This window comes from Pleurodeles waltl, chromosome 1_1, assembly GCF_031143425.1.
Source record: "Pleurodeles waltl isolate 20211129_DDA chromosome 1_1, aPleWal1.hap1.20221129, whole genome shotgun sequence".
Classification (NCBI taxonomy): Eukaryota; Metazoa; Chordata; class Amphibia; order Caudata; family Salamandridae; genus Pleurodeles; species Pleurodeles waltl.
Window position 1 is genome coordinate 529,994,314 of NC_090436.1, and position 25,947 is coordinate 530,020,260.

Below are 25,947 nucleotides of genomic sequence, written 5' to 3' on the forward strand. Positions count from 1 at the left end.
CTTTATGGGTCTCAGACTTCCTTCTGGACCCCTTTCTGATGGCCTGGTCAGTCCGGCTCCTGTCTCAAAAGCTTGTAATTTAGGTGTCCACATTGAAAATAAATTGTCCTACTCTGAGCATGTTAATGCAGTGACCTCATCCACTTTTTTCACTCTTAGATCAATAAAAAAGATCCTCGCATATATAAAAAATATTGGTGACCTCTTTAGTCATGGCCAAATTGGATTACTGTAATGGATTGTTTCTAATGGCCCATCAGTATATATAGAATAAGCTCCAAATCCTGCAGAATGCTGCAGCTCGACTTCTGCTAAACATAACCAAACATTCTTTAGTTTCCAGTCACACTAGAAAATTTAATTGGCTCCCTGTAAGGCACAGAACTACTTTCAAAGCCCTCTGCTTTGTCTACAAAGCGCTTAATAATTCAGGCCCAGCTTTTCTCGAACACATCTTCCAATGGTACATCCAGCGAGGACACTCTGGTCCAAGTTGGAAAGGCTGGCTGTGGTTCCCAAGTTTAGGCTCATGTTGTGGGGCGGCAAGAGTTTTATCAGGGGAGCTACACTTGCCTGGAATGCTTTGCCATTGGTTATTAAATTTCCTCCCAATCTCCTAGCGTTTAGGAAAGCTGTAAAGACTTGGCTGTTTAACAGGATCTAGGATTAAATACTTTTTTGGATTCTAGTTTTCTTTTCAGATAATTAACCTCTGTGCTATTCAGCTAGCTCCAAAACACTTTCAGGTATATGTTGCACGCTATGAATTGACATAACATAACATAACATAACACAACATAAGTCCAATTAGAAAGTCTGCTGTATAAAATATCAAATTGCAGTTAAAACCCTTTCAATGAGCCATGCTATCATTGTGCAAAAAAAGACACTGAAAGTATGTTGATAAGCAATTTCTGTATTGATGTATTAACAAGCAAGATACAGGGCCTGATTTAGATCTCAGATGATGGAATACTCTGTCATAAATGTGACGGATATCCCGTCTTTTGTATTACGATCTCCCTAGGCTATAATGGGATCGTAATACGGCGGACAGGATATCCATCACGTTTGTATTCCCCTCCGCCAAGATCTAAATAAGGCCCAAAGTTTGTTAATCATGTCACCCTCTAATAACACCACAATTTATATTGCCTTGATTTACAAGCATATAGGGGGTCATTACGACCGCGGAAGACCACAGACGGTTTGCCGCTCGGCGTATTATGACTGTTGGCTGCTCTCCGTCGTTATTCAGACGGAGAGCCGCAACAGCCATACTTGCGGGCGGCGGGGAAGTGGAGGTTGCTCCACCTCCACCGCCACGCCAACAGAACACCGCCCAGCGAATCACGTCCTGTGATTCGCCGTGGCGGTGTTGTGTTGGCGGGGAGGTGTCGGCGGAGCTGCCACCATGGCTCCCGTCCCCTCCCGGAGAATCGATGGACAAGGTAAGTCAATCGTCCGTCAGGGGAGGGGGTGGAGGGGTGTTGTGTGTTGTGTGGGTGCATGGGGGTGTGCATGTGTGTATGTAGAGGGGGTGTGTGAGTGCGTGTATGCTTGCAGGAGTGTTGTGTGTATGGGAATGAGTGCGTGTATGTCTGTGGGTATGTCTGTATGGATGTGTGCGTGTATGTTTGAATGTGGGTGTGCGTGCCTGACTGTGTGTGTGGATGTAGGCATGTATGTTGTGGTGTGTGTGTGTGTGTGTGTGTTGGTGGTGCCTGCATGCGTGTCGGATGTGTGTGAGTAATGTTATGTTGGGGGTCCGGGTGGGGAGGGGGGCCCTGCCACCTTTGGGGGGTGGCAGGTGTGGTTGGGGGTGGGGGAGACCCCTATCAGTGCCAGAGAAGGAATTCCCTGGCACTGATGCGGTTCAAACCGCTGGAAATCCACGGCGGTAAGCCGGGTCTAAATACCGCCGGCGGTATACAGACGGCTGCGGGGCTGGAGACCCAGGTCTCCAGCCCGGCAGTCGTTTCCACCCTGGCGGGCGGGACGGAGAACCAGCGGATGACCATGGCGATAACCGCCATGGTCATAATTCACCGAGGTAAGACTGCCAGCCTGTTGGCGGTCTTACCGCCGGTTCTCCGCCATCTGCCAGGGTTGTAATGACCCCCATATTCCTCAATTACCAAATTGTTAGGTGATTAACACCGGAAAGCCTGAAAAGGCAATTTAGGGGCTGATTTAGATATTGACGGACAAGTTACTTCAACACAATGGTGACGAATATCCCATCAGCCAATATCTAAATCCCATATATTAGCTGATGGATATCCCATCAGACAATATCTAAATCCCATTACATCCTATGGGATTAACATATTGGCAGACCAGATATCCGTCACCATTGTGACAGAGTAACTCATCCGCCAATATCTAAATCAGGCCTTTAGTCTTTCACGCTGGCCCTTTATTACCTGCAGAGCCTCTGAGGTCTGATCTGGAAGACAAGGTCACCTCTGGACAGGGAGCTTCTTGCTGAGGAATGGACAGGACCGGCATTAGTGCTGATGGTTGATAGTGTGACAGTCTTTGTTGGGGCCTTTCAATGATTCGCTCACTATCACCCTCCAACAGTGCTACTCATCCCTCTGTATGTCCACTCTCACATGTATTTACTTTGTTCTATAGCGCCTCTCATACCAGTGTAGGGTGCCGAAACAATTTACATCACACACATACAGAGACAATGAATCATGCTGTGTAAATCAGTGTATATAATAGGTTACCTAAGACAGAGGGGAACTAAAAGGTGTAAGAATTATATGTTATCCATACTAGCAGGCACATTTTAAGAGTACTTGGTCTGGAGAAGCACAAACCCAGGATTTAAAACATACCACAGTGGTTGGGGTTGGCTTTACTGATAAGATTTTATTTTTGCCCAAACAAACCCTTTTTAGAAACATTAGGATGATGAAAGACTGGGAAAAAAACATAACTTTCTAACCTATATGATGCAGTTTTCCTGCAGCTCTTTGATGGCAGTTCATAACTTACTGTACTGTATTACGACTGTAGCTCAGGAACTGCAAGTAACAAAATGAAAATGATTTCTGTGACAAAAGTAGTAACCCACTGAGCTATGCACATAAAATACAGTTTTGTGATCTGCATAGTACACGTTCGTTGAAGCACACCTATTAAGCCTCTGCACTACTTTAGATGAGTCAAATCTGCCTCTAGGCTAAACTCCAAACTCTCTCCAGCTGAACAATAATCACCACAGATCTCTTGGCACTTTTATGGTTGGCTGAAAACTGCTGGATATACATGGAATTCTACAGGGATGCTTTTACACTCATAACAAATTTCACAACACAGTTTCCCCTGGTGTCTCGAAGGATGGGCATCTGATATTGCAGCACTACTCAAAAACCAGCACCCAGTACACAAAACAGGGCCACCCTTAAGCCTCCTGAGGAAATGCCTGATGCAGTACAGCAAGTTTGGTCTTGGTGAGAAGGCATCTATGTGCACACTTTGAATCTGAACAATACATTTTAAGTGCTATGGCTTTGGTATACCAAGAAGACCTTTGACTTTCCTACACTTTCTCAATGGAACTTTGCCAAATGAATTCCATGAAGCTCTTGATCCGAGTTGGTATCCCAGCAGGGTCATGCCTTCAGGGGCAGCTCCTCCATAAGGGCAGAGGAGCGTCGTCCACCCTGCCAGCAGTAGAAGCTGCAACCCTTTCAACATGAAGGGATAGTAAACTAGGCTTATTATCCCTTCCTGGTGAAAGGGGTGGTACATTGGGAATGACAGCCTCGGGGGGAGTGCACAGAACACTCCCCTCAGAGTGCATGTGTGTTTGGCTGGCCGTCTCAGGCCGTCACAGTTTCTGGGCTGGAGAGAGCCTGCACAGGCTCCCAGTCTGCCTGGGAGCGCCCTGGCTGGGAGCTCCCAGCCAATGCTGACGCTGCTTTGAGCAGCATCAGGAATGGCCTCAGGGCAGCCTGGGAGCAGGAGGAGAGAGGGGGGACGCGGCAATGGAGGAGGTACGTTTTTTTCTTTATTATTATTTTTTTTATATTAAATGTCCGGCTACCTCCCTTCCCCGTGCACCGCACCCGCTCCGCCCCTTTAAATAGGAGTGAGCCACTAATGCATGTCTTGTTGATAAACAGTAAACCCAGTTTGTCGTGGTGAAACGAAGTGGGTGCTCTTTACCTCCTAGTGTATTAGGAAAAGAGAAGTATTTAAACGAAGGATTACATTTGATGCAGTGAAGCCTAAACTTTCTATCTAACCTTGGGTCTTTACATCAAAGGAAACTTTTTATCACAATTGCAAAAAATTGGATTCTCCACCTTGTCTCTGTGATAGGCTGAAGCGTGATAGGAGGAAACTGGCAGAACGAGTTCTGTGAAATGGCCTTAGCCTAATACCCATTGTTTGGAATAAAGACAGCTCAGGACAAAGAATGAGAGCTCAGTTATAAAGAATGCAGCACTGCCGTTCCAGACACAGACAAACTGAGGTCTACTGAGGAGGCAAAAAGAAATAAGCTTTGACAAAGCCAATAGGTTTTGGTTCTAAATAGCTTAGACATTGGCTTTGCCAATCCTTATTTATTGACATTTGCATCTGAACGCATGTTTGATTACGCAGGCGGATGCACGCAGATGCATGGCTGGCAATTTTGCAATGAGTTTCCATTAAAGAAAACCAATTCAAAGATGGCCGACTAAGTATGTGCATGCATTATCTCACACATGCATGGGTGTATTATGATTTAGGCTTGCATGTGTCATGACACCTGTGAATGTATAGGGATGAAAGGCTGTCATTTTTAACTTACTGTTTGAACATGGCAGACATTCATTTTAGAATGGTACATTAAAAGTAAAAAAATGGTAAACAAAATGCATGTGAGTGCGGAAAAAAGAAGCGAGGGGCCTGGCAGTACTTTGCAGCTGCTCGATACTCATAACTGACTAAATAAATAAATAAATAATAATAATAAAAAAACCAAAATGGAATGTGAGAGAAGAGGAGCTTTGTGGCTAGGAAGGGGAAGGAAAATAACATCAAAGTGTGTGGGTCACAAACATATAAAATGGGAAGTGGGATGGGGAGTGAGACGGGGAGCACTCAGGAGCAGTGGAAAGGAGAGGGAAGTTAAAAGAAAGTATGACGAGGCACACAGGAACAAGTCAGGAAGAGAGCAAGGAGCAAAATGCACTCTAATGGAGTGGTGAAAGCAAACTAAAAAAAATAATAATAGCTTAATCAGATCAGCTGTGGAAGGATGGAACTCATCCAGTCAGAGCACCTTGAGACAGAAATGCTCATGGGCAGGACAAACACAATAAAAGTGAGAAATGCCATTAAATCAAGAGCACACACCTGACATAGACAACACAGCCATGCAAATTTAAGCAAAGGTCTGAGCCAAAGCTCAATCCGAAAATGTTATCTATTGGAAAGAATGGGCCTTACCAACAGAAAGCTAAAGCTTCTCTGTAGCTGAGGCCAAAATAGGCGTCTAGGTTTTTTAATGTAACTGAAATTCCTCATAACCAAAACCTCATCTCTTCCTCAAGCTCAATTGAAGCGAAATACTCAGTATGTACATGTTTGCATGAGGATCCTCATCTACTTTCTTCCTTTAGGCATATAAACATGCCAACCTGAAGTGGAGTTAAGAGAGTAGAAGTAAGCCAAGCTTGCATTCTTGACAGTACATTATGATCTCTGTATTATATCATAATATCGATGAGCACTATGAACAGCTACCACCATCTTAAAAGCGTGTAAACTTCCCCATAAAGACTGAAAAAGATCTGAAGCTGGAGTGTTTCAATAACTGTGGCATAAAGATGGAGTGGCATCAAACAGGTTAAAACATGTTGCACACCACTAAAGTATAGATAAAAAATCATAGGACTGAAGCAAAGCTAATGAACGCTCTGCAGTTGTTGACTATAGTGAGTATTGTATAATTCTTTGAGGAGACTCCCTGGAGAACTAGTAGCATATGTTTTATTCTGTCCAAATTATCACATCTTTAGAATTTTTTCAGCAAATTGGTTGGCCTCAATGTCCAGGAGTCTAATGGGTTTGCACTGTAGGGGCGAAGAGTGTGGACCTTTTATTTTTATCGTAAATTACTGCGCATTAATCCGATATTAAAATAGATGCGTTAAATAGTTTTCTTAGCCTTGGAATCCACATAGCACATTTGCTGTCATGTGTGCCAAGTGGATGTGGTCGGGACTTAGAGTTACATTTGTCTTAAATGTAGGAATCACTCTAACCAATGCTTCTCTGAAAATCTGTGCACCACTTTTCTCCATCCTTCTGTTTTAGGTCTCATTCCTCTGCCACATTGCAAATATGTTAATGAACTGAAATTCCTATTCATGGGCAGCAATTTTAGGTTCAATATTGAGCCTTTCTCACAATTTTATTTCTATGACATTAGCTAACTCTTGTAAATTTTATTTTAATCTATTATTCCTTTTCCCGCCACCTGATAGATTTTTAATACTCCTATCCTGCTTTTACAACTTACCATTTTTGTTAGAGAGTTCCTCAATGAATATTTTAAGTGGCTTTTGTAAAACATTTTGGGTGGCACATACAGCTGTCCAGTACATATTATTATTTCAATATTTCTATATTTGTTTTTTAAAGTTTGATAGGTCCCCAGTTTTAGTTTTTTATAATGAAACTATTTTGGAGTTTCTTCACTTCATACTCTTAGGTCTGCTTACTACGCTATATTAGAATTATATATTGCAGGAGTTAAAATTAACTTTGCTCCATGCAATTCAATCTCATGGCACTCTCTCAATTTGTTCCAGGATGTGCAGTCTACTCTTAAATCACTCAAAATTTAGCAAAGTTCATGATGAACATATTTTTATTATCATGAAGCTTCGGGTCAGGGGACGTGGCTGGAGGTCACGCAAGATGGCCGCTACTCTTTAGAACTCTGTGAGGCTTCAGCCTTTTCATATCAAAATGATTAATTTCTCCAGCATTTATGAGCACCGGAGCTCTGCCGCTGCATAAATATGCCTGTATTTTACAGCAACATCGAGTTTTGAAGTCATTTCAGAGACTTCATGTGAGGGCCTGAGATAATTATTCATCTGTGTCATTTGCATTCCACTTCATAAGCCTCTGCACACACCTAAACTTTCACAGAGATGTTTCTATTTGACTTTAAACTGCTTGCCTGGATGTCATTCTTCAAATCTAACTTCCTCTGCAATTGAATATTCATTACCTTCTGACAGCATGCTGAACTTTTGACCTCTCTCTTCAAACACATTTAGCTGAGGTTTTCAACTTTCAGTATTCACTGGCAGCTCTTGTTATCAAGGAGCTCTTTCAAATTGCTCTTTATAACATGGTAAGTACTTTCCTTTGACAAAGGAGTTTTTTTTCTTTTCAGAAGGTTCCCTTAAAACTAGTCACCAATTGTTCCACTACATGCAGTAAAGTGCTTTGCTCTTGTGGTATTCTGCCATGTCTGTTCTGAGAGAATAATTTAGGATTTTCTATTTATTTATTTATTTTTTATTATATTTTGCTCAGTTGTTGGAAACTTCTCGCAGCAGCTTCTCATCCTCATATATTTTCATCATCACCTCACATTGCTGGCTTCCTATTACCAAATTGCTGCTGTCTTTTATGGGGAGACCACACAATTCTCAGACCAGCCAGTCATCCTCTTCCGCGAAGTCTAATAATCCTCTTTGAGTGGTACGCACACATAGAATTAAATCTTCTCTACCATCAGCTTTAACAATGGATAGTGCTACAGACTTTTTAAAGGATAGTGCCTCTTCATCTCATGCTGCTGGCGCAATTGGGAAAAAAACATCTAACACCTCCTCTGTCAAGCACCCAAACAAACACATTGATTCTCCCTCAAAATCCCCTACACATCTTACTCTAGATGATGTCATGGAGGAATTGCGCGCATTAAAGCCCTTTATGATGGATACTAATGCTTCTCTGCAGCGTATTGAGGAGCAATGGTCCCAACACGGACAACAAATTTGTACTCTGGAACAGAGAGTCAGTAACCTTGAAGATTGTAACACTGTCAATCCTCAGATCTCCAAGGACATAGCTCAACTTAAAAGGCTTACCGAAAACTTAGAAAATAGAAATAGGAGACATAATTTTCACCTTTTTGGGATTGTAGAAGGTTCGGAAGGCTCTAACGTGATTGCATTCCTTCAAACAACAATACCTTCAATTCTTCGCTTGCCTTCTACCTCTTCCCTCTCTATCCAACGGACACATCGTTTAGATCCGCAGACTTCAATTGGCCCTTGTGCACATCCTAGAGGCATTATTATTCTCTTTCTCCAATTTACTGGCTTGATGCAAATACTCTCGGAAGCTAAAAAGATGGGCTCCTTGCAATGGTCAGGTCATAAAGTGTTTTTCACACAAGACTTCTCTCCTGCTACAGCTGCTCGTCGCAAACAGTTTTTGGACTTATATCCACAACTCAAATCCTTGAATATTCGATATGGTCTTCCTCACCCATGCCTTTTCAAAATTACATTGAAGGACAAATCTTACTCATTCGAGGAAACTTCAGCACTACAAACTTTTTTTAACCAACACAAAACAATGGAACTAGGAGCATCTGCAATCACTTGAAGATATCATTGCATTTTTCTTTAATGTCCTTTCTTTTTTTTCTGGACAGTTTAATAGTAATGGTTATGTTTAGTATTGATAGCCATGGTTTTCCTTCACTGCGTCTTCTTATTTTTTTTTTTTTTTTTTAGATAGTATTCTTTGTGCAATCCTCATGTTCCTTTCCCAACCGTATCCCTTTCTCACCATCCAAATTGTTCTCCTACACGTTCCACTGGTAAGGTTTGATACTTTTCTTCATGTCACACTCCTTTACTGTAGTTATTACGTTATTTGGTCTCCTAAATGGCACATTTTTCATTTGTATAATGTTTTCTTCTTCTATGAAACTCGCCTTCATATGTTTTAATATCTAATATCACTTTTCTTGTGCTGAAGCCACTCCTGCTTGTCTTTTCAAGTTCTCCACTGTCCCTCTATCTTTCGGGGTATTCACTTTCTATCTTGTCTTCTTTAGCTTTCATGGCCTTTGGTCCCTGTATTGCCACATCCATGTATATACAACTTCTGCAGATCATCGTCCTCCTTCTCTTTTTCTTTACTATCTTGTTTCTTTCCCATTTCTTTGCTTTTGCAAAATTGATATGCCTAGTTTTTTCGTTGTTACAGCAGTTGTTTATTAATACTTAATGTTATGCAAGTTAGAACTGTTACTTGGAATGTTAAGGAGCTTAAACACCCCATTAACCGTCAGCGTGTCTTATCTCACTTAGCTTATTTGAAATGCCACATTGCTTTGTTGCAAGAGACTCACCTCAACAACTCTGAGACAATTAAGCTTAAAAATCAGTGGGTAGGGGACATTTTCTACTCCCCTTCCACCACAAACAAAAATGGGATAATTATACTCTGTCATAAATCTTTCAAACCTACCATAATTTCACAACATCAAGATACAGAAGGTCGCTGGGTACTTGTTGCATTTACAATATTTTTCTTACTATCCTAAATATATACGGCCCCACACATCCAGATCCAAATTTTTGGAAGAATCTTTCACATATTGTCTCTGCACATTCCTCAAACAATTTACTAATAGGTGGTGACTGCAACCAAATTCTCGATCCATATCTGGCCAGAAGTTCGACGTCACGTTTCGTTCCATACGCCTCCCACAAAGCTTTTAAAAACTTTATTTTACAACATTCTCTCTCTGATTTCTAGAGAATGTACAATACCGACCTCTTGGAATACTTTTTTTATTCTCCTACCCACCACTTCCATTCTAGGCTTGATTATATCTTTCTGAGTAAAAGTTTATTGTAACATATGGTCAACTCTGAAATCGGTGCTATTTTGATCGCAGATCACGCACCTGTGATTACTGACCTTGATCTTTTTCTTAATGGTTCTAAAGCATCTTCATGGAGGATTAATAACTCTCTACTTTCAGATGCTACTTTTATCGCTTCCCACAGTAAGCTTATTGAAGAATACTTCCACATCAACGATAGTGATCAACTATCATTTCATTTTGTGTGGGATGCATTCGAAGCAGCCTCGAGGGGTTTCATCATAAGTTAGGCTCACTCCAACAAAAAGTCTGCTCAACAAAAATCAACTTCCATCCTTAAAAATAAAAAGTCACTTGAACATGAATACTATACTCACAAAACTAGTAAATCACATCTTGAAGCACTAGTCTCAGCTAAAATGGAGTTTAAGCAATATACCACTGAACAAGCATGTGGCACCCTCCTGAAAATAAATGCCAGATATTAGCGTGGTAACAATAAAGTTGGTTCTCTTCTAGCTCGATATTTGAAACAAAGAAAAGAAAAAAACTACTCTAAATCTATCACAGATAACAATGGTGTTAAACACTTTAGAGATAAAGATATAGGGCCAGATGTAGGTAAGTTTCATATTGCGACTTGCAATTTGCGAGTCATAGCGACTCGCAAATTGCAACTCGCAATATGAAATGCAGAAAGGTGTCTCAGACACCTTCTGCGACTCGCTATGGGGTCGCAAAGACCCACCACATGAATATTTATGAGGTGGGTCACAGTTTGCAACCCCATAGCGAGTCTAGGCACTCACAGGGATGGTGGCCTGCTGGAGACAGCAGACCACCATGTCTGTGACTGCTTTTAAATAAAGCATTTTTTTTTTTTCTTTTTCCAGCCCTTTTTCCTTAAAGGAAAACGAGCTGCAAAAAGAAAAAATACCGAAACCATTTAGTTTCGGTTTTTTCAGAGTAGGCAGTGGTCCATAGGACCACTGCCTGCTCTGAAAAAATATTTTTTTTGGCATTCACAAAGGGGAAGGGGTCCCATGGGGACCCCTTCCCTTTTGCAAATGAGTTACCATCCACTTCAAGTGGATGGTAACTGCGAGTTGGTTTGCGACCGCTTTCGCGGTCCCAAAGCAACTCTACATCGCTATGCGGTCGCAAATAGGAAGGGAGCACCCCTTCCTATTTGCGAGTCGGAATCACATTTTGCGAGTCGGTACCGACTCGCAAAATGTGACTCTGCATCGCGATGGCCATTTTGCATGTCGCAAACTGCGTTTTTCGCAGTTTGCAACATGCAAAACGGTTGCTACATCTGGCCCATAGTGTTGTGTTTTGCTTCTTACTATAAGGACCTATACTCTCCAGAACACACACCATCAGTTGAATCTATCAACCAATGTTTCTCTAATCTCAAACCAAGAGACCCATTGCAGATTGACCTCTCATCTTTGGACCAACCCCTACAGCTTACCAAACTATATCCAGCTTTACAATCTCTCCCCGAGGGTAAAGCTCCAGGCCCAGATGGCTTCACAATAGAATTCTTTATTCAGTTTGCTAAGTCTCTTTTCCCCAAACTTTTTCAACTACTTAATCACTGTATAAATATTCTTATAAATGTTCTGCATCTGGCTCATTTACGGATGTCATGAGCTGTCTTATTCCCAAAAAAGATGGGGATGTGACTGAATGTAAAAATTATAGACCCATATCTTTAATTAATACCGATTGTAAACTCTATGCCAAAGTTGTAGCTCTTCGTTTACTCCCATATATACCTGAACTTATTTATTCTCATCGATCTGGTTTTATCCCTAATAGAAATGTAGCAGATAATTTTTTAAGTATTATTAACTTGGCTTCTAAACTTAAGATTCCTCTTGCAACTTTATCATCTAATGCAGAAAAGGCCTTCAATAGGGACTACTGTGGTTTCTTGTCGAAGGCATTGGAATGGCATGCACAAGGTGCTAAATTCCGAAATTTTATATCCATTCTTTACTCCTCACCATGTTCCTTGGTTATAACAAATGGTATCCATTCTCCTTTTTTCCTTCTTAAAAGGGGCACTCGTCAGGGATGCCCATTATCTCCTTTACTATTTATTTTGGCTCTCTAACCATTTCTATACCAATTAAAAACCTCTGAACAATTTAAGGGGTTTCAAATTAACAATACACACATTAAATTTATGGCCTATGCTGATGATATTCTTTTGTTCATGTCTCACCCTGACACTTCTCTTCCTGCATTCCTGCATGAGCTCAACTTATATTCTGATGTATCTGGCTATAAATTTAATATAGACACAACAGTGGTCTTACCACTTAATGCTCATTGCACTGGCTCTGTATTCCTTGATGCATGATTAACTTGGAATTCTTCTAAGATTAAATGCCTGGGGGTATGGTACTGCACTACACTCAAGGATACACTAAAGACTAATTCAGAAATCTTATCTGCAAAGCTTGTAGAGCTCAAACAGAAATGATTTCCATTATATCTCACGTGGTGGGGCCGCTTGAACACCATTAAGATGATGCTTCTTCCTATCATTAACTTCTTCCTTATGATGCTTCCTATTAAGATACCTAAACTTTTTTTTAGTTCAATTGATCAAATTCTATCCAAGTTCCTGTGGAACGGTAAACAACTCTGAATCTCTCTCTCGAAATCAAAACCTCCTAAAGTACAAGGTGGAGTTAATTTTCCAGACTTTTTAATGTATCACAAATCTTTTGGCATTAAGCAAATACAACCCTATTTATCTACACTCAATGATGCACCTCAAAAGCATTGGTTCTCTTTTTCCATAAACACATTGGGGGTCATTCCAACCCTGGCGGTTGGTGTTAAAGCGGCGGCCAACCCGCCAACAGGCAGGCGGTAAAAAAAATGGAATTCTGACCCTGGCGGAAACCGCCAAGACAGACCGCCACTTTAACAGTCCGACCGCCACGGCGGGACAAACAAACATTGCGGCGGTCACCGCCAACACACAGGCGGCAGACAATGTACCGCCCACCCTATCACAACTCACCAATCCGCCACCTTTTCCGGGGCGGGAGCCCCGCCGATAAAAACACGGCGGAAACAGACTACGAACGGGAAAACGCTCACCTCTACACACTCCACGAGCAATCTGGACAGCATGGAACCAGAACTACACATCCTACCAGCTATTGTCTACCTGCTCCTCTACCAGGAGCACGAACGCCGGCGCAGAAGACAACGGTGAGTACTGCACCTACGACACAGGGGAGGGGGGAGGAGAAAAGATTACGGGCACACACATACGCGACACACCCACCTCCCCCCCCAGCTACCTACACACCAATGCAGAGCAACAACTCAGAGTGACACCCCCCAAACCCCTTGGAAGAATGCAAAGACAAAATAATATGATATTGAAATTTAAATATATTGTAAGGCTAAGTAAATAAGTAATTCTAACATCCTATAACTACATACACATATGTAAATTGTCCCGTTAAAATTGGCTTTCTGTCATTGTACGTGGGCCAATGGGCCTAAACACATGGGCAAAGCCCACACACGAGAACCGATTCCATTGGAGAGAACACTGCAGGGGCATCAGATAGTAAAACTACAGGCACCTCAGGGGGAAGGGAAGGCGGGGCACCTCAGCCAGATGAGTCCACGACGCCAGATCCACGAGGGGCCTCCATGGCCACTGTTCAATCCTGGGGAGTGCAAAGCCACAGTCTCTCAAGTCTCTGCAGTGGGTGGGTTGCCCACCGCTTTATCCTGGGGAGTGCAAAGCCACAGTCTCTCAAGTCTCTGCAGTGGGTGGCTTGCCCACCGCTTTATCCTGGGGAGTGCAAAGCCACAGTCTCACAAGTCACTACAGTGGGTGGTTTGCCCACTGTGCCATCCTGGGGAGTGCAAAGCCACAGTCTCACAAGTCTCTACAGTGGGTGGGTTGCCCACTGTGCCATCCTGGGGAGTGCAAAGCCACAGTCTCACAAGTCTCTACAGTGGGTGGCTTGCCCACTGTGCCATCCTGGGGAGTGCAAAGCCACAGTCTCACAAGTCTCTACAGTGGGTGGCTTGCCCACCGCTTTATCCTGGGGAGTGCAAAGCCACAGTCTCACAAGTCTCTACAGTGGGTGGCTTGCCCACTGTGCCATCCTGGGGAGTGCAAAGCCACAGTCTCACAAGTCTCTACAGTGGGTGGGTTGCCCACTGTGCCATCCTGGGGAGTGCAAAGCCACAGTCTCTCAAGTGGATGACAGACTCCACTGGTACTGGAGGAGTCTTGGTGCCCAGAGTGTATCGTGCAGCCCTGCCCGACACTGATCTGGGCCTGCCCCTTCTGCCAATGGGCCAGCGGTGCTTGAGATGAAGGGCCCAGTGGCGCGGTGCTTGAGAGGAAGGGCCCAGCGGAGCGGTGCAGAGACGGCGGTGCCCAGCGGAGCGGTGCTTCAGATGAAGGGCCCAGCGGAGCGGTGCTTGAGAGGGAGGGCCCAGCGGAGCGGTGCTTGAGATGAAGGGCCCAGCGGAGCGGTGCTTGAGAGGAAGGGCCCAGCGGAGCGGTGCTTGAGAGGAAGGGCCCAGCGGAGCGGTGCTTGAGAGGAAGGGCCCAGCAGAGCGGTGCAGAGACGGCGGTGCCCAGCGGAGCGGTGCAGAGACGGCGGTGCCCAGCGGAGCAGTGCTTGAGAGGAAGGGCCCAGCGGAGCGGTGCAGAGACGGCAGGGCCCAGCGGAGCGGTGCAGAGACGGCAGGGCCCAGCGGTCGGTGCTTGAGATGAAGGGCCCAGCGGAGCGGTGCTTGAGAGGAAGGGCCCAGCGGAGCGGTGCTTGAGAGGAAGGGCCCAGCGGAGCGGTGCTTGAGAGGAAGGGCCCAGCGGAGCGGTGCAGAGACGGCGGTGCCCAGCGGAGCGGTGCTTGAGATGAAGGGCCCAGCGGAGCGGTGCTTGAGAGGAAGGGCCCAGCGGAGCGGTGCTTGAGATGAAGGGCCCAGCGGAGCTTGAGAGGAAGGGCCCAGCGGAGCGGTGCTTGAGATGAAGGGTCCAGCGGAGCGGTGCTTGAGATGAAGGGCCCAGCGGAGCGGTACTTGAGAGGAAGGGCCCAGTGGAGCGGTGCTCGAGATGAAGGGCCCTGTTCAGCGGTGCTTGTCTTGAAGGGCCCTGTTCAGCGGTGCTTGTCTTGAAGGGCCCTGTTCAGCGGTTCCTGAGACGGCGGTGCCCTGTTCAGCGGTTCCTGTCTTGAAGGGCCCTGTTCAACGGTTCTTGAGACGGCGGTGCCCTGTTCAGCGGTGCTTGTCTTGAAGGGCCCTGTTCAGCGGTTCTGGTCTTGAAGAGCCCTGTTCAGCGGTTCTTGAGACGGCGGTGTCCTGTTCAGCGGTGCTTGTCTTGAAGGGCCCTGTTCAGCGGTGCTTGTCTTGAAGGGCCCTGTTCAGCGGTTCCTGAGACGGCGGTGCCCTGTTCAGCGGTGCTTGTCTTGAAGGGCCCTGTTCAGCGGTGCTTGTCTTGAAGGGCCCTGTTCAGCGGTTCTTGTCTTGAAGGGCCCTGTTCAGCGGTTCTTGAGACGGCGGTGCCCTGTTCAGCGGTGCTTGTCTTGAAGGGCCCTGTTCAGCGGTGCTTGTCTTGAAGGGCCCTGTTCAGCGGTGCTTGTCTTGAAGGGCCCTGTTCAGTGGTGCTTGTCTTGAAGGGCCCTGTTCAGCGGTTCTTCACATGTGTCTCCAGGGCACCAGATCCGGCCAATATATGGTGTTCACTAGCCATCCGACTTCTCGCTTGCGGGGCCCTCCTGTGCTGGTGTCCCGTGCCCGTGGGTGTCCTCCTTCACCCCCGGAATGGGGCTGGTGGTGCCCTCCTGGGCAGCTCGCCTGCTGCCGGACTTGTCGGCTGTGCTGCCCTTGCCATCCTTCCCTGATCCTCTGTGGCCCTTGCCTCCCTTTGTAGTTGTGCCAGGTGGCACCCCACTTCCTGACGGTGCCAGGGTGGTGCCTGTGGAGGCTGCCGTCTCTGTCCTCTCGCGCCGGGCCTTGCCTTTTTTGGAGTTTTTCCCAGGGTGTGGGCTGGCTGTCCCTTTGCTGCTGGCCGATGTAGCTGCCCTCGAAGGTGGTGGACTCCAATATCCCTGGACTATGGTCCTTGTAGGTCCAGGGGTTGTGGTGGCTGAGGTGCTGATTGGACTTTTACGAGATGGAGGGGGTGGGTCAGGTGATGGAAAGAGGTTTATTTTGGAGAGGAAAAACTTCTTAGGAGCAATGGGAAGGGTAGGTGCAGTGGGTATGGGAGTGGAGGAAGAGGATGTGGTTGTAGGAGAGTCAAGTGTGCTGTCTTTAGGTGCAGGTGCTTGTGACGGAGGCTGTCGTGAGGTGGATGGCTGTTGGGTGGGTGGCTGTCTGCGTTTGTGTGGTTTGGATGAGGGGGTGACAGACACAGTGGGAGAGGACACAGGGGACGTGTAAATGGCAGTGGGGGTGGTGACTGCACGTGTGCGGAGTGTTCTGGTGGGTGTGCTGGTGATGGATGTTGTGCATGCAAGTGTGAGTGGAGACGTCACAGGGAGGGAGGAGGGAGACGAGGAGGAGGGGGACACAGAGGAGGCAGTGGCTGTTGGCATGTCTGCATGTGGATGTTGCTTGTGTGAATGCTTGTGGGATGTGTGGTGCTTATGTTTGGATGAGCTGACCTTGGGTGTTGAGGTGTGTGCAGGCTGGTCTGTAGGTGTGTCTGGGATAGGCAGAGGCACAGGGGAGTGGGACTGGGTGGAGGGAGTTGGAGGAGGGAGGCAGGAGACAGGGACAATGGCTGCCGTCAGTGCTGAGGCCAGAGCGTTGAACGATCGCTGATGGGCAGCCTGACCCGAATGAATGCCCTCCAGGTATGCATTGCTCTGATGCACCTCCCTTTCCACCCCCTGGATGGCATTCAAAAGGGTAGACTGCCCAACAATGAGCGTCCGGAGGAGGTCAATGACCTCCTCACTGAGGGCAGCAGGGGTAACTGGGGCAGGGCCTGAGGTGCCTGGGGCGAAGGAGATGCCCGCCTTGGTGTGCGAGCGGGCACGGGCGAACGCTGAGGGGCTGCTTGGAGGGCGGAGCTGGTGCGCTGGGTGGCGGCTGTACCTGTTGTTGCGGTGGGCACGGATGTTGGTGCCACCACAAGGGAGCTCCCTTCAGAGGACGTGTCGGTGTCGCTGATGTCTCCACGTGTCCCCGTTGTGGAGCCCCCCTCGCCCTCCGTCTCACTGGTGAAATCAGAGTCCGTTGCATGGCCCACCGGGGCCATGTGAGATGCAGCTCCCTCGTGCTCCAATGCCACTTCTCCTCCGCCAGATGATGCTAATGCACACATGAACAGGAAGAGCAGACAAAAAAAGGGGGGGGGGGCAGAAATAGAGACATGTTGAGTGCATGCATTGGCAACACAGTTGGTGGAGAGGACAGACACAGAAGCCCCCTGCACTACGCCGCGCACTTGGGGTACACTACTCAATCAGTGAGACTTGGCCTACAAGCCAATGGACGACAACTGCACACATAGGTGACACAAGTCCATGGATAGCTGTACTTGGCACCCTACAGAGGTGGAGGGCGGGAGCACAGGGCCATGCCTTACGGAGGGGACTAGCCTACAGAAAGCGCCCTGGCATAGGGATACCCACATCCCTCCTCCCCCACCCAGACACCTCCACTGCGCGCTAAGATAGCAGAATGTGCTTGTACTCACCCCCTTGTGTCTGCTGTGATGTCCTCACGCGCCCATTCAAATCTGGGTAGGCCACCGCCAGGATCCGAGACATCAGGGGGGTCAATTGACGAGTGGCACCCCTCCTACGTTGGGAGGCCATCCCCAGCAGAGCCTCTGCTGTCTTTCTGCTCCTGCGGCGGATGTCCTCCCACCTCTTGCGGCAGTGGGTGCCCCGTCTGTTGTGGACCCCCAGGGTCCGGACGTCCTTGGCGATGGCACGCCAAATGTCGACTTTCTGATGGGCGCTGACCTATGTGACACGTACAGGGAGAGAAAATAAAATATCATTTTTTCTGCATGCTCGATGTGAGTGGCCCCCCATCCCCACCCTTGCCATGTGGCACATGCTCTCATCTGTTGTTTGATGCATGCCTCATACGCTCCCCTCCGCACCATCGTTCATTCACCCCACTCAACCCAGGCATTGCCCACAAAGCATGGTCCCAGTGTACTAACCTGTTGGTCTGGAGGACCGTAGAGTAGCGCATACGGGGGGAGGACCCCATCCACAAGTTTCTCCAATTCTTCTGAAGTGAAGGCAGGGGCCCTTTCCCCAGTCGCAGCAGCCATTGTCTCTTCCAGACCGAGGTCACAGCAGCACTTGCAGTATAGGTCCTCTCCTGTGGATGATCAGGTCTCGAGTGATTAAGCAGATAGAAAATGGCAGTCACGCCCGCGGCGGTGCGTACCGCGGCGGTGCGTACCGCGACCGCCGGCGCACTTCGTCATTGGCTCCTGAAACCCATAGGGTTCAATGTTAACCAATGCGGCTTTGCACCGCGGTCTTCGACCGCCTACCGCCACGGTGTGCACGCCAGCGCATTTACCTCACATCCCATTGTCACACTTCACAGGTCAGGCAGCCGCCATTTCAAGGGCCCACATAGCTTAATTTCTACTGCGTCACACAGGCCTATGCCTTGCATTGCCACTCATACAAGCCATTCAATGCATAGAGAATCGTGTACTGTGCAAGCTGTGGGAACGTACCTGTGGGTTGATTGACTCTGTGCTCCATGTTCTCTTTCCTAGGCACCGTCCGCTGGGACTTGCGAGGAGATGGAGGAATCCTCCCGTGTACAGACCGCTGGTGGACCTGTCGACAATGGAAGAAAGACATGTCATACTGACATACAGACTTGACAGAGCCACTATACAGGAACTGTGTGCCCAGCTGGAGCCAGACTTGATGTCACCCATCCGCCAACCCACAGGGATTCCCCCTCGAGTGCAGGTTCTGTCAGTACTCCATTTTTTGGCAAGTGGGTCATTTCAATCAACAGTGGCCATTTCATCAGGGATGTCTCAGCCTATGTTTTCAAAGGTATTGTCCAAAGTGTTGTCTGCCCTGATGAAATACATGCGAAGCTACATTGTTTTCCCTGAGGTGGGCGATTTGGCTACAGTGAAGGGTGATTTCTATGCCCTTGGACATATCCCCAACATCATAGGTGCCATTGATGGGACACATGTGGCTTTGGTTCCCCCCAGAGAAAGTGAACAGGTGTACAGGAACAGAAAAAGTTATCATTCGATGAATGTCCAGGTGGTCTGTTTGGCTGACCAGTACATCTCCCAGGTAAATGCCAAGTTCCCTGGGTCAGTGCATGACGCGTACATCATGCAAAATAGCAGCATCCCTTATGTGATGGAACAGCTACAGAGACACCGTGTGTGGCTAATTGGTGACTCTGGTTACCCCAACCTGTCGTGGCTACTGACCCCAGTGAGGAATCCCCGGACCAGGGCAGAGGAACAGTACAATGAGGCACATGGGCGTACTAGGAGGGTGATCGAGCGGACCTTCGGCCTCCTGAAGGCCAGGTTTAGGTGCCTGCATATGACAGGTGGATCCCTAATGTACTCACCGAAGAAGGTGTGTCATATCATCGTGGCCTGCTGTATGCTTCACAACCTGGCTTTGCGACGCCAGGTGCCTTTCCTGCAGGAGGATGGTCCAGATGGTGGTGTTGTTGCAGCTGTGGAGCCTGTGGAGAGTGAAGAGGAGGAAGACGACGGGGACGACACAGACAACAGGGACACAGTGATACTACAGTATTTTCAATAACACACAGGTAAGAATCAACACCGGCATTTTACAATTACTTACAGTCTCCTGCCTCTCTACTGTCTGTCCTATTCCCCCAGTGTATGTTAACTGAGTTGTGACTTTCCCTTCCAATTTCAGAGATGTGGGCCCCACTGCGTGAACTCTGCTTTGTTTCCCCATGGACTAAAGCTGTGTGACAGTGGTATGTTATCATCACAATATAACTGGACATTTTGGAACGGTTATGTCTAATACATTTGTTCAAAATACAGGCAGACTCCTGATTATTTTTGTGCAATAAGTGATTTTATTAAAGTGCTGAATTTATGGACATGGTTGAAAATCGGTGATGGGTGATGGTGGAGGAATGTCCATGGCAGAGTCCAGATTTTCAGTCTCACAGGTGCATTGTCCATATGCCTGTGGAAGGATGGAGCAGGGGCAGTTTAAGGTTGGACAGGGTGACAATGTGGGACAGTGGGATGACATCAGGGGGTATCCTTTGCTGGCGGGGGTCTTGGCATCCTACTCTGTCTTCTTCCGAGATCTCAGGCCCGCTTGCGGGGTGGTTCTTCTTCTGCAGGGGGTGGGGTTCTGGTGGCCTGTTGTTGTGTGGGGGCCTCCTGTCCACTAGCGCCGGCGGAGGTGGTAGCCTGTTCTTGGTCCATGCTAGTGACAGGGGCCCTTTGTGGTGCCACATGGTCCCGCAATGTGGTGACAATCTGGTTGAGTGCACCGACGATGGTGCCCATTGCGGAACTGATGCTTCGGAGTTCTTCCCTGAACCCCATAAACTGTTGCTCCTGCAGTACCTGGATCTCCTGGAACCTGGCCAGGACCGTCACCATCGTCTCCTGGGAGTGGTGGTATGCTCCCATGATGGAGGAGAGAGCCTCGTGGAGAGTGGGTTCCCTGGGCCTGTCCCCCCTGTCGCACAGCAGCCCTCCCAGTTCCCCTGTTTCCCTGGGCCTCTGTCCCCTGGACCGTGTGCCCACTACCACTGCCCCCAGGTCCCTGTTGTTGTTGGGGTGGTGGGTTAACCTGGGTGCCCTGTAGAGGTGGACACACCGCTGATTGACGTATCCTGGAGACAGAGGCATGTGCCCGCTGGGTGGGAGCTGTGCTGGTGTTCCCAGAGGGGGGTAGGTCTGCTGTGGCCTGAGGCTGTGTGAGGGGAACCGACTGTCCCGAGGTCCCCGATGGGCCGGGCTGGTCATCTGGGTCCAGGGAAACAGAGCTGCTGTCATCACTGGTGGCCTCTTCTGGGGGTGGGATGGACATTTCTGGAACCACCTGGGCGGTGTGGTGGTGTTCCGGTCCTGCAGGGGTATAGGAGTATGGTTATAGCTTCTGTGTGTGCCATATCGTGCAATGGGTGGGTGCCCGTGTACCCCAGTGCTTGCATTCCTGTGTGGGGGCTTTTGTGACGGTGGCTTGTTGGGGAGATGTGTATGTGCAGTGGGCATGCTTTGGTGATGGGTGTCCATGCTTTGTGGACGCATGCAGGGCTAGGTGTTGGGATGGGTGGGTTGTGATTGTGAGACATTTGCAAGGAGTTGGGGTGATGGGGGTGGGAGTATGATTTGGCATGCAGGTGGGGTGGGGGGGATGAAGTAGTGAAGATGAGACTTACCAGAGTCCATTCCTCCAGCTACTCCTGCGAGGCCTTCAGGATGCAGGATGTGCAAGACTTGCTCCTCCCATGCTGTAAATTCTGGTGGAGTAGGTGGAGGTCCGCCGCCAGTCTTCTGCACCGCGATGTTGTGCCTTGATACCATGGAACGCACCTTCCCCCGTAGGTCATTCCACCGCTTCCTGATGTCGTCCCGATTTCGTGGATGCTGTCCCACAGCGTTGACCCTGTCCACTATTCTTTGCCATAGCTCCATCTTCCTGGCAATGGTGGTGTGCTGCACCTGTGTCCCGAAGAGCTGGGGCTCAACCCGAACTATTTCCTCCACCATGACCCGGAGTTCAGCGTCTGAAAACCGGGGGTGTCTTTGGGGTGCCATGGGGTGGTGTGGATGAGGTGTGGGGTGGTGTATGTATTGTAGAGTGTGGTGAGTGTGGTGGTGTGTGTTGTTTTGTGCGTGGATATTGTGTGGGTGATGGTGTGGTTTGCCTCTGTGTGATGGTGTTCTCTATTCTGTGCTGTCTCTCTCTTCATAGACCTGACAGCTACAAGCTTGATTCAACAGGAACTTTCTTCAAACGTCACCAGCTATGGTTGCCATTAAGTAACTATCTATCACGCACTAGGAAGGAAATTGATTTTTCTCCTCCTTTTAAAAAAAGTCAATATATTTCCTGTTTTTCTTCTTATATATACTTATTTAATCTTACATTCGCTGTAACTACTGTCTATTACCTCTCTCTCCACTTGGTTATCACTGGATTCCCTTTTCTATCCCTATATCTCTTCTCCCTCTCGATTTCTCTTTCTTCTTTCTTTATTCAGACTTGGAGTCTTTGATACTATATTGCTGTATATGCCTAATTCATTTACATGTTTAATAGGCATTTAAAAGTACAATATTCTTCATTCATATATATTCACCACTGCATGTCTCTGTTCTGACAATGTTCAGGTAATGTTCTTGTATTTGACTCAATAAAAACATCTTTAAAAAAAAAAAAAATGAAGCTTCGGGTCTCTAAATCTTCAAGTTAAACCCCAGATGTAATTTACAATTCGGTGGTTCTCATTTATTATATTTAACTTTCTCATTTTAAAATACCTTACATTTATCGTAATTTAATACAGTGGTTGATCATTTTTTGCATCTCATTTTTTGTACTGTACTGTCTACTAAATAAACCAGAATAAGAATGACTTGGAAGTTCCCAAGATCTTCTGGGATTTCTTCCACATTACACTTTTTATTGATGTTTGCAATCCCTGTAAATTTGCCAGGGGAGAGTAATAGTTTTTACATTTAAGTTTGACATGATTATGTATCTAATGGTATATTTACCTTCTACCTTCTATACAACAGCATCCTGTTGCAGTAGGTGGAGTTTTCTTTAACTTTCTATTACGGATCCATTCATGTAAAAATCGTTTTGGGTTACTTGTTTTATTTTACTAATATGCAGGGTGTATAAACAATTGATGAGAAGCAGTGTGACCCATCCTAAAGAAATGTTTTGTAAATGTGCTCTTTTATTGCAGGTGAGGTAATTTCAGCTCTAAGTGATGCACACCTTCTTGAGGATACTGTCGTTATATTTAGCTCAGATCATGGAGAACTTGCAATGGAGCATCGGCAGTTTTATAAAATGAGCATGTATGAAGGAAGTTCCCACGTTCCTCTGTTAATGATGGGGCCGAAGATTAGACCCGGAACACACGTACCAAACATTGTATCACTTGTGGATATTTATCCTACTGTGCTTGGTAAGCAATGGAACTCCTGTTTTCCCAAACAAGCATTCCCTAGCTATATCGCCATGTGTGGTGACGTGTTACTGCCACATAAGGGTTTTGGAACCTGGTATTCAGCTTTTAAAGGACAAAGGGGCTCAAACACAAAAGAGGCACTTGCTCCCAAAGTCTTTACTCCTGCTATAGATGTATACCTTAAGCACGAGTAAGATGCATAAATTCACTATGAAATATAGTTCAAATTACATGTGTAAGTGTGAGATGCATAAGCATAACTTCCTTCCAGGTAAATTACGAAGAACTAGACAGATCTGTGGAATGTCCAACAAGTTGGCCACAGTAGACGCTACTGTAAATAATAGTCTGTACCAGATTTCTAAGTCAACGGAGACCCCCCCAGAGCCAGCCAGGCCAAAAATGGGAAATGGTGATTCAGATTGGTCCTGCAAAGGAAACAGTTTTTTGTTTAAGTCCAGCTCTGACCACCGCTGATCAGGCAACCGCTGATCAGGCATGAAATTGTTTTTATATATAAAATCACACACAAACTCTTGATGACTAATGCTTCCTGTCTGCTGGGCAAGGGTCAAAGTTGAGAGTTCCCATAACAAATGATCAATGCAATAAATAGATGCTAACTTGATGGAAGACTGGAATCACCTCAGTGCTTGATCAGCTGTTGTCTAGTCGTATGTGATTTTATAGAAAAAACAATTTCATAGAATGCCATTACTGAGAAACCATTTCATGTAAACTGTTTAATGGAAATTTTAAAAATGAATAGCATGCATCTTTTCATAGAAACCAATTAATAGTATGTCTTTTTGGTCGAAATTGCCTATTGAATGCTTACTTTTTAACTGTAAATGCAATCGCTGCAGGTTTTACTTTCAGAAACAGTTTTGTTGGAAATATATATTTCAGTGCTTGACTTCAGGGAACATTATTTCATACTTAAATTTTTTACACTGTCACAAATGTACTTTGGATGCTTTCACTGCCCAACCTCCACCCATAAACACCATCCATCGCTGAGGTTTCAAATCCCCTAAACACCATCAATCCCTTGTCAACTAAACTACACTGATCCCTAAAGCCTAAATGCCATTTCTACCTCACAAATCCACCAGCCCTGAACCATAAAATCACATACTACTACTAACTCTACCCATTCCTGAACCACAAAAACCTCTTTCTACACCCAAACTCCAATGATCCCATACCCATTAAAACACCTCAACACACCTAAACTTCACCTATCCCTGAACCCTAAGAAGCCCTCACTGCCCTTAAACACTCCAATCCAGTACCCATATTGGCTTCTCATCACCCTGAACTACTCATCCTTGAACCATAAAAGCCTTGTTCTACATCTAAACTCCACCCATTCCTGAATCCTTAAAACCTCTCACCACACTAAACTTCAGCCCAACCTGAACTTAAAAACTCTTCACCACCCCATCCTCTACTCATAATTGAACCTGAAAAAACCTCACCAGCCCTAAAGTTTGCTCACTTATGAACCCTAAACCCCTTCTCCACCCTTACACTCCATCCATTGTTGAAATCTTAAAATGCCTCAAACACCTAAACACCACTCATCCATTAACCCTAAAAAATCCTCACCAGCCCTACACTCCACACTACTCTGAGCCCTAAAAAAGCCTTTCGATTCCGAACTCCAATTATTCCAGACCTCTAAAAACCCTTCATCACCCTAAACATTACCCATTCCTGAACCCAAACACCCCACTGTAGCCCTAAACTCCACCCACCTTTGATGCAATTTTTGATTTTTCCTTAAAATTATCTTTCCTTTAAATATTTCCTTTAATTTTTAATTCGTTTTGCATTTCCTTAAAATTGTCTTTCCTTAAAATTGGTTTTCCATGGTTTGGTTTGCTGCAATGTGGTTTCTCAGTTTTCATTTTCCATTAATTCACACAGTAATCAATAATCCAGAGATAGACTGGGGCAAAAGGGTGTTATGGGGAGAAACTAAAGAACAAAAAGAGACTGGCCATGGTGCGCTAAAGAGAAATCATGCAGGTTCAAAGTGAAAGGGAAGACCGGAAAGAAAGAAAGCTAAATATATTTACAGAGCTTAGAATGTAGAGAGAAAAGAAAGGCATAGAAAGGAGGACTGAGAAATACAAAAAAGCAGAGAAAGGTACTTGGAAAAGGAAAAAATATAAAGCTGGATATAGAGATCAAAGGAATGAAGAGGAGCTGGGGTAAGTGAGTGACACAAAGAAAGAAGGCAAGCAAAATTGACAAACAACAGCAAGAGAGGTAGGAAAAGAGAATTAAAAGAATAAAAACTGAAGGAAGAAAGGGAAAGAAAAAAGTCAGGAGAGTGAGAAGGTTGGAAAGTTGGTGTAGAGAAGAAGGACTAACGATAGGAGACTTGCCTTTGACTGGGACTGGGATTTGGACTGGAGGCCCTGTTGCAGCACATGGGAGTGACTGTATCTAGTTTTATCCTAATTTATCTTAAAATACTCTAAGGGATTTTTGGATAGAGGCTGTGTGGAATGTGAATGATAGACAGCCAGTGCTAAATGACTGGGGTACAATAGGGAGGAGGCCACCTTCGCACATAGTCTGGGGGTGTTCATTGATACTGCCCTTTGGAATGGTGTAGAAGCATCTTGAAAATGATAGAAGTGGGGTTGCAAAGCCAACAAAACAGGTGTGCTGGTAATATAGGGGACCAGGTAGTGCCCAGATGCCACACAACATTTATTAATATGTATTTTGGTGGGACCTCAGAGGGATATTGAGCAAAGGCGAGGAAGTCAATTGCACAAGATGTGAAGGCATAGACGTGGACTGGCATGTGGCTTCAAAGAAAGGCTTGTGCAGGAGCATGGATCCCATCAGCAGCTTGAAAAGATATGGGG

At 46.3% G+C, this 25,947-nt stretch overlaps 1 protein-coding gene across 2 annotated transcripts in view; it reads left to right on the forward strand.

The window, feature by feature from the left end:
- Positions 1 to 25,947, forward strand: part of ARSK (arylsulfatase family member K) — a 568,856-nt gene that overhangs the window by 286,230 nt on the left and 256,679 nt on the right. For both annotated transcript variants that reach the window (XM_069225619.1, XM_069225628.1), the window contains exon 6: positions 22,832 to 23,056. In XM_069225619.1, the coding sequence (XP_069081720.1) occupies positions 22,832 to 23,056 (225 nt within the window). The remainder of the gene's footprint in view (positions 1 to 22,831; positions 23,057 to 25,947) is intronic.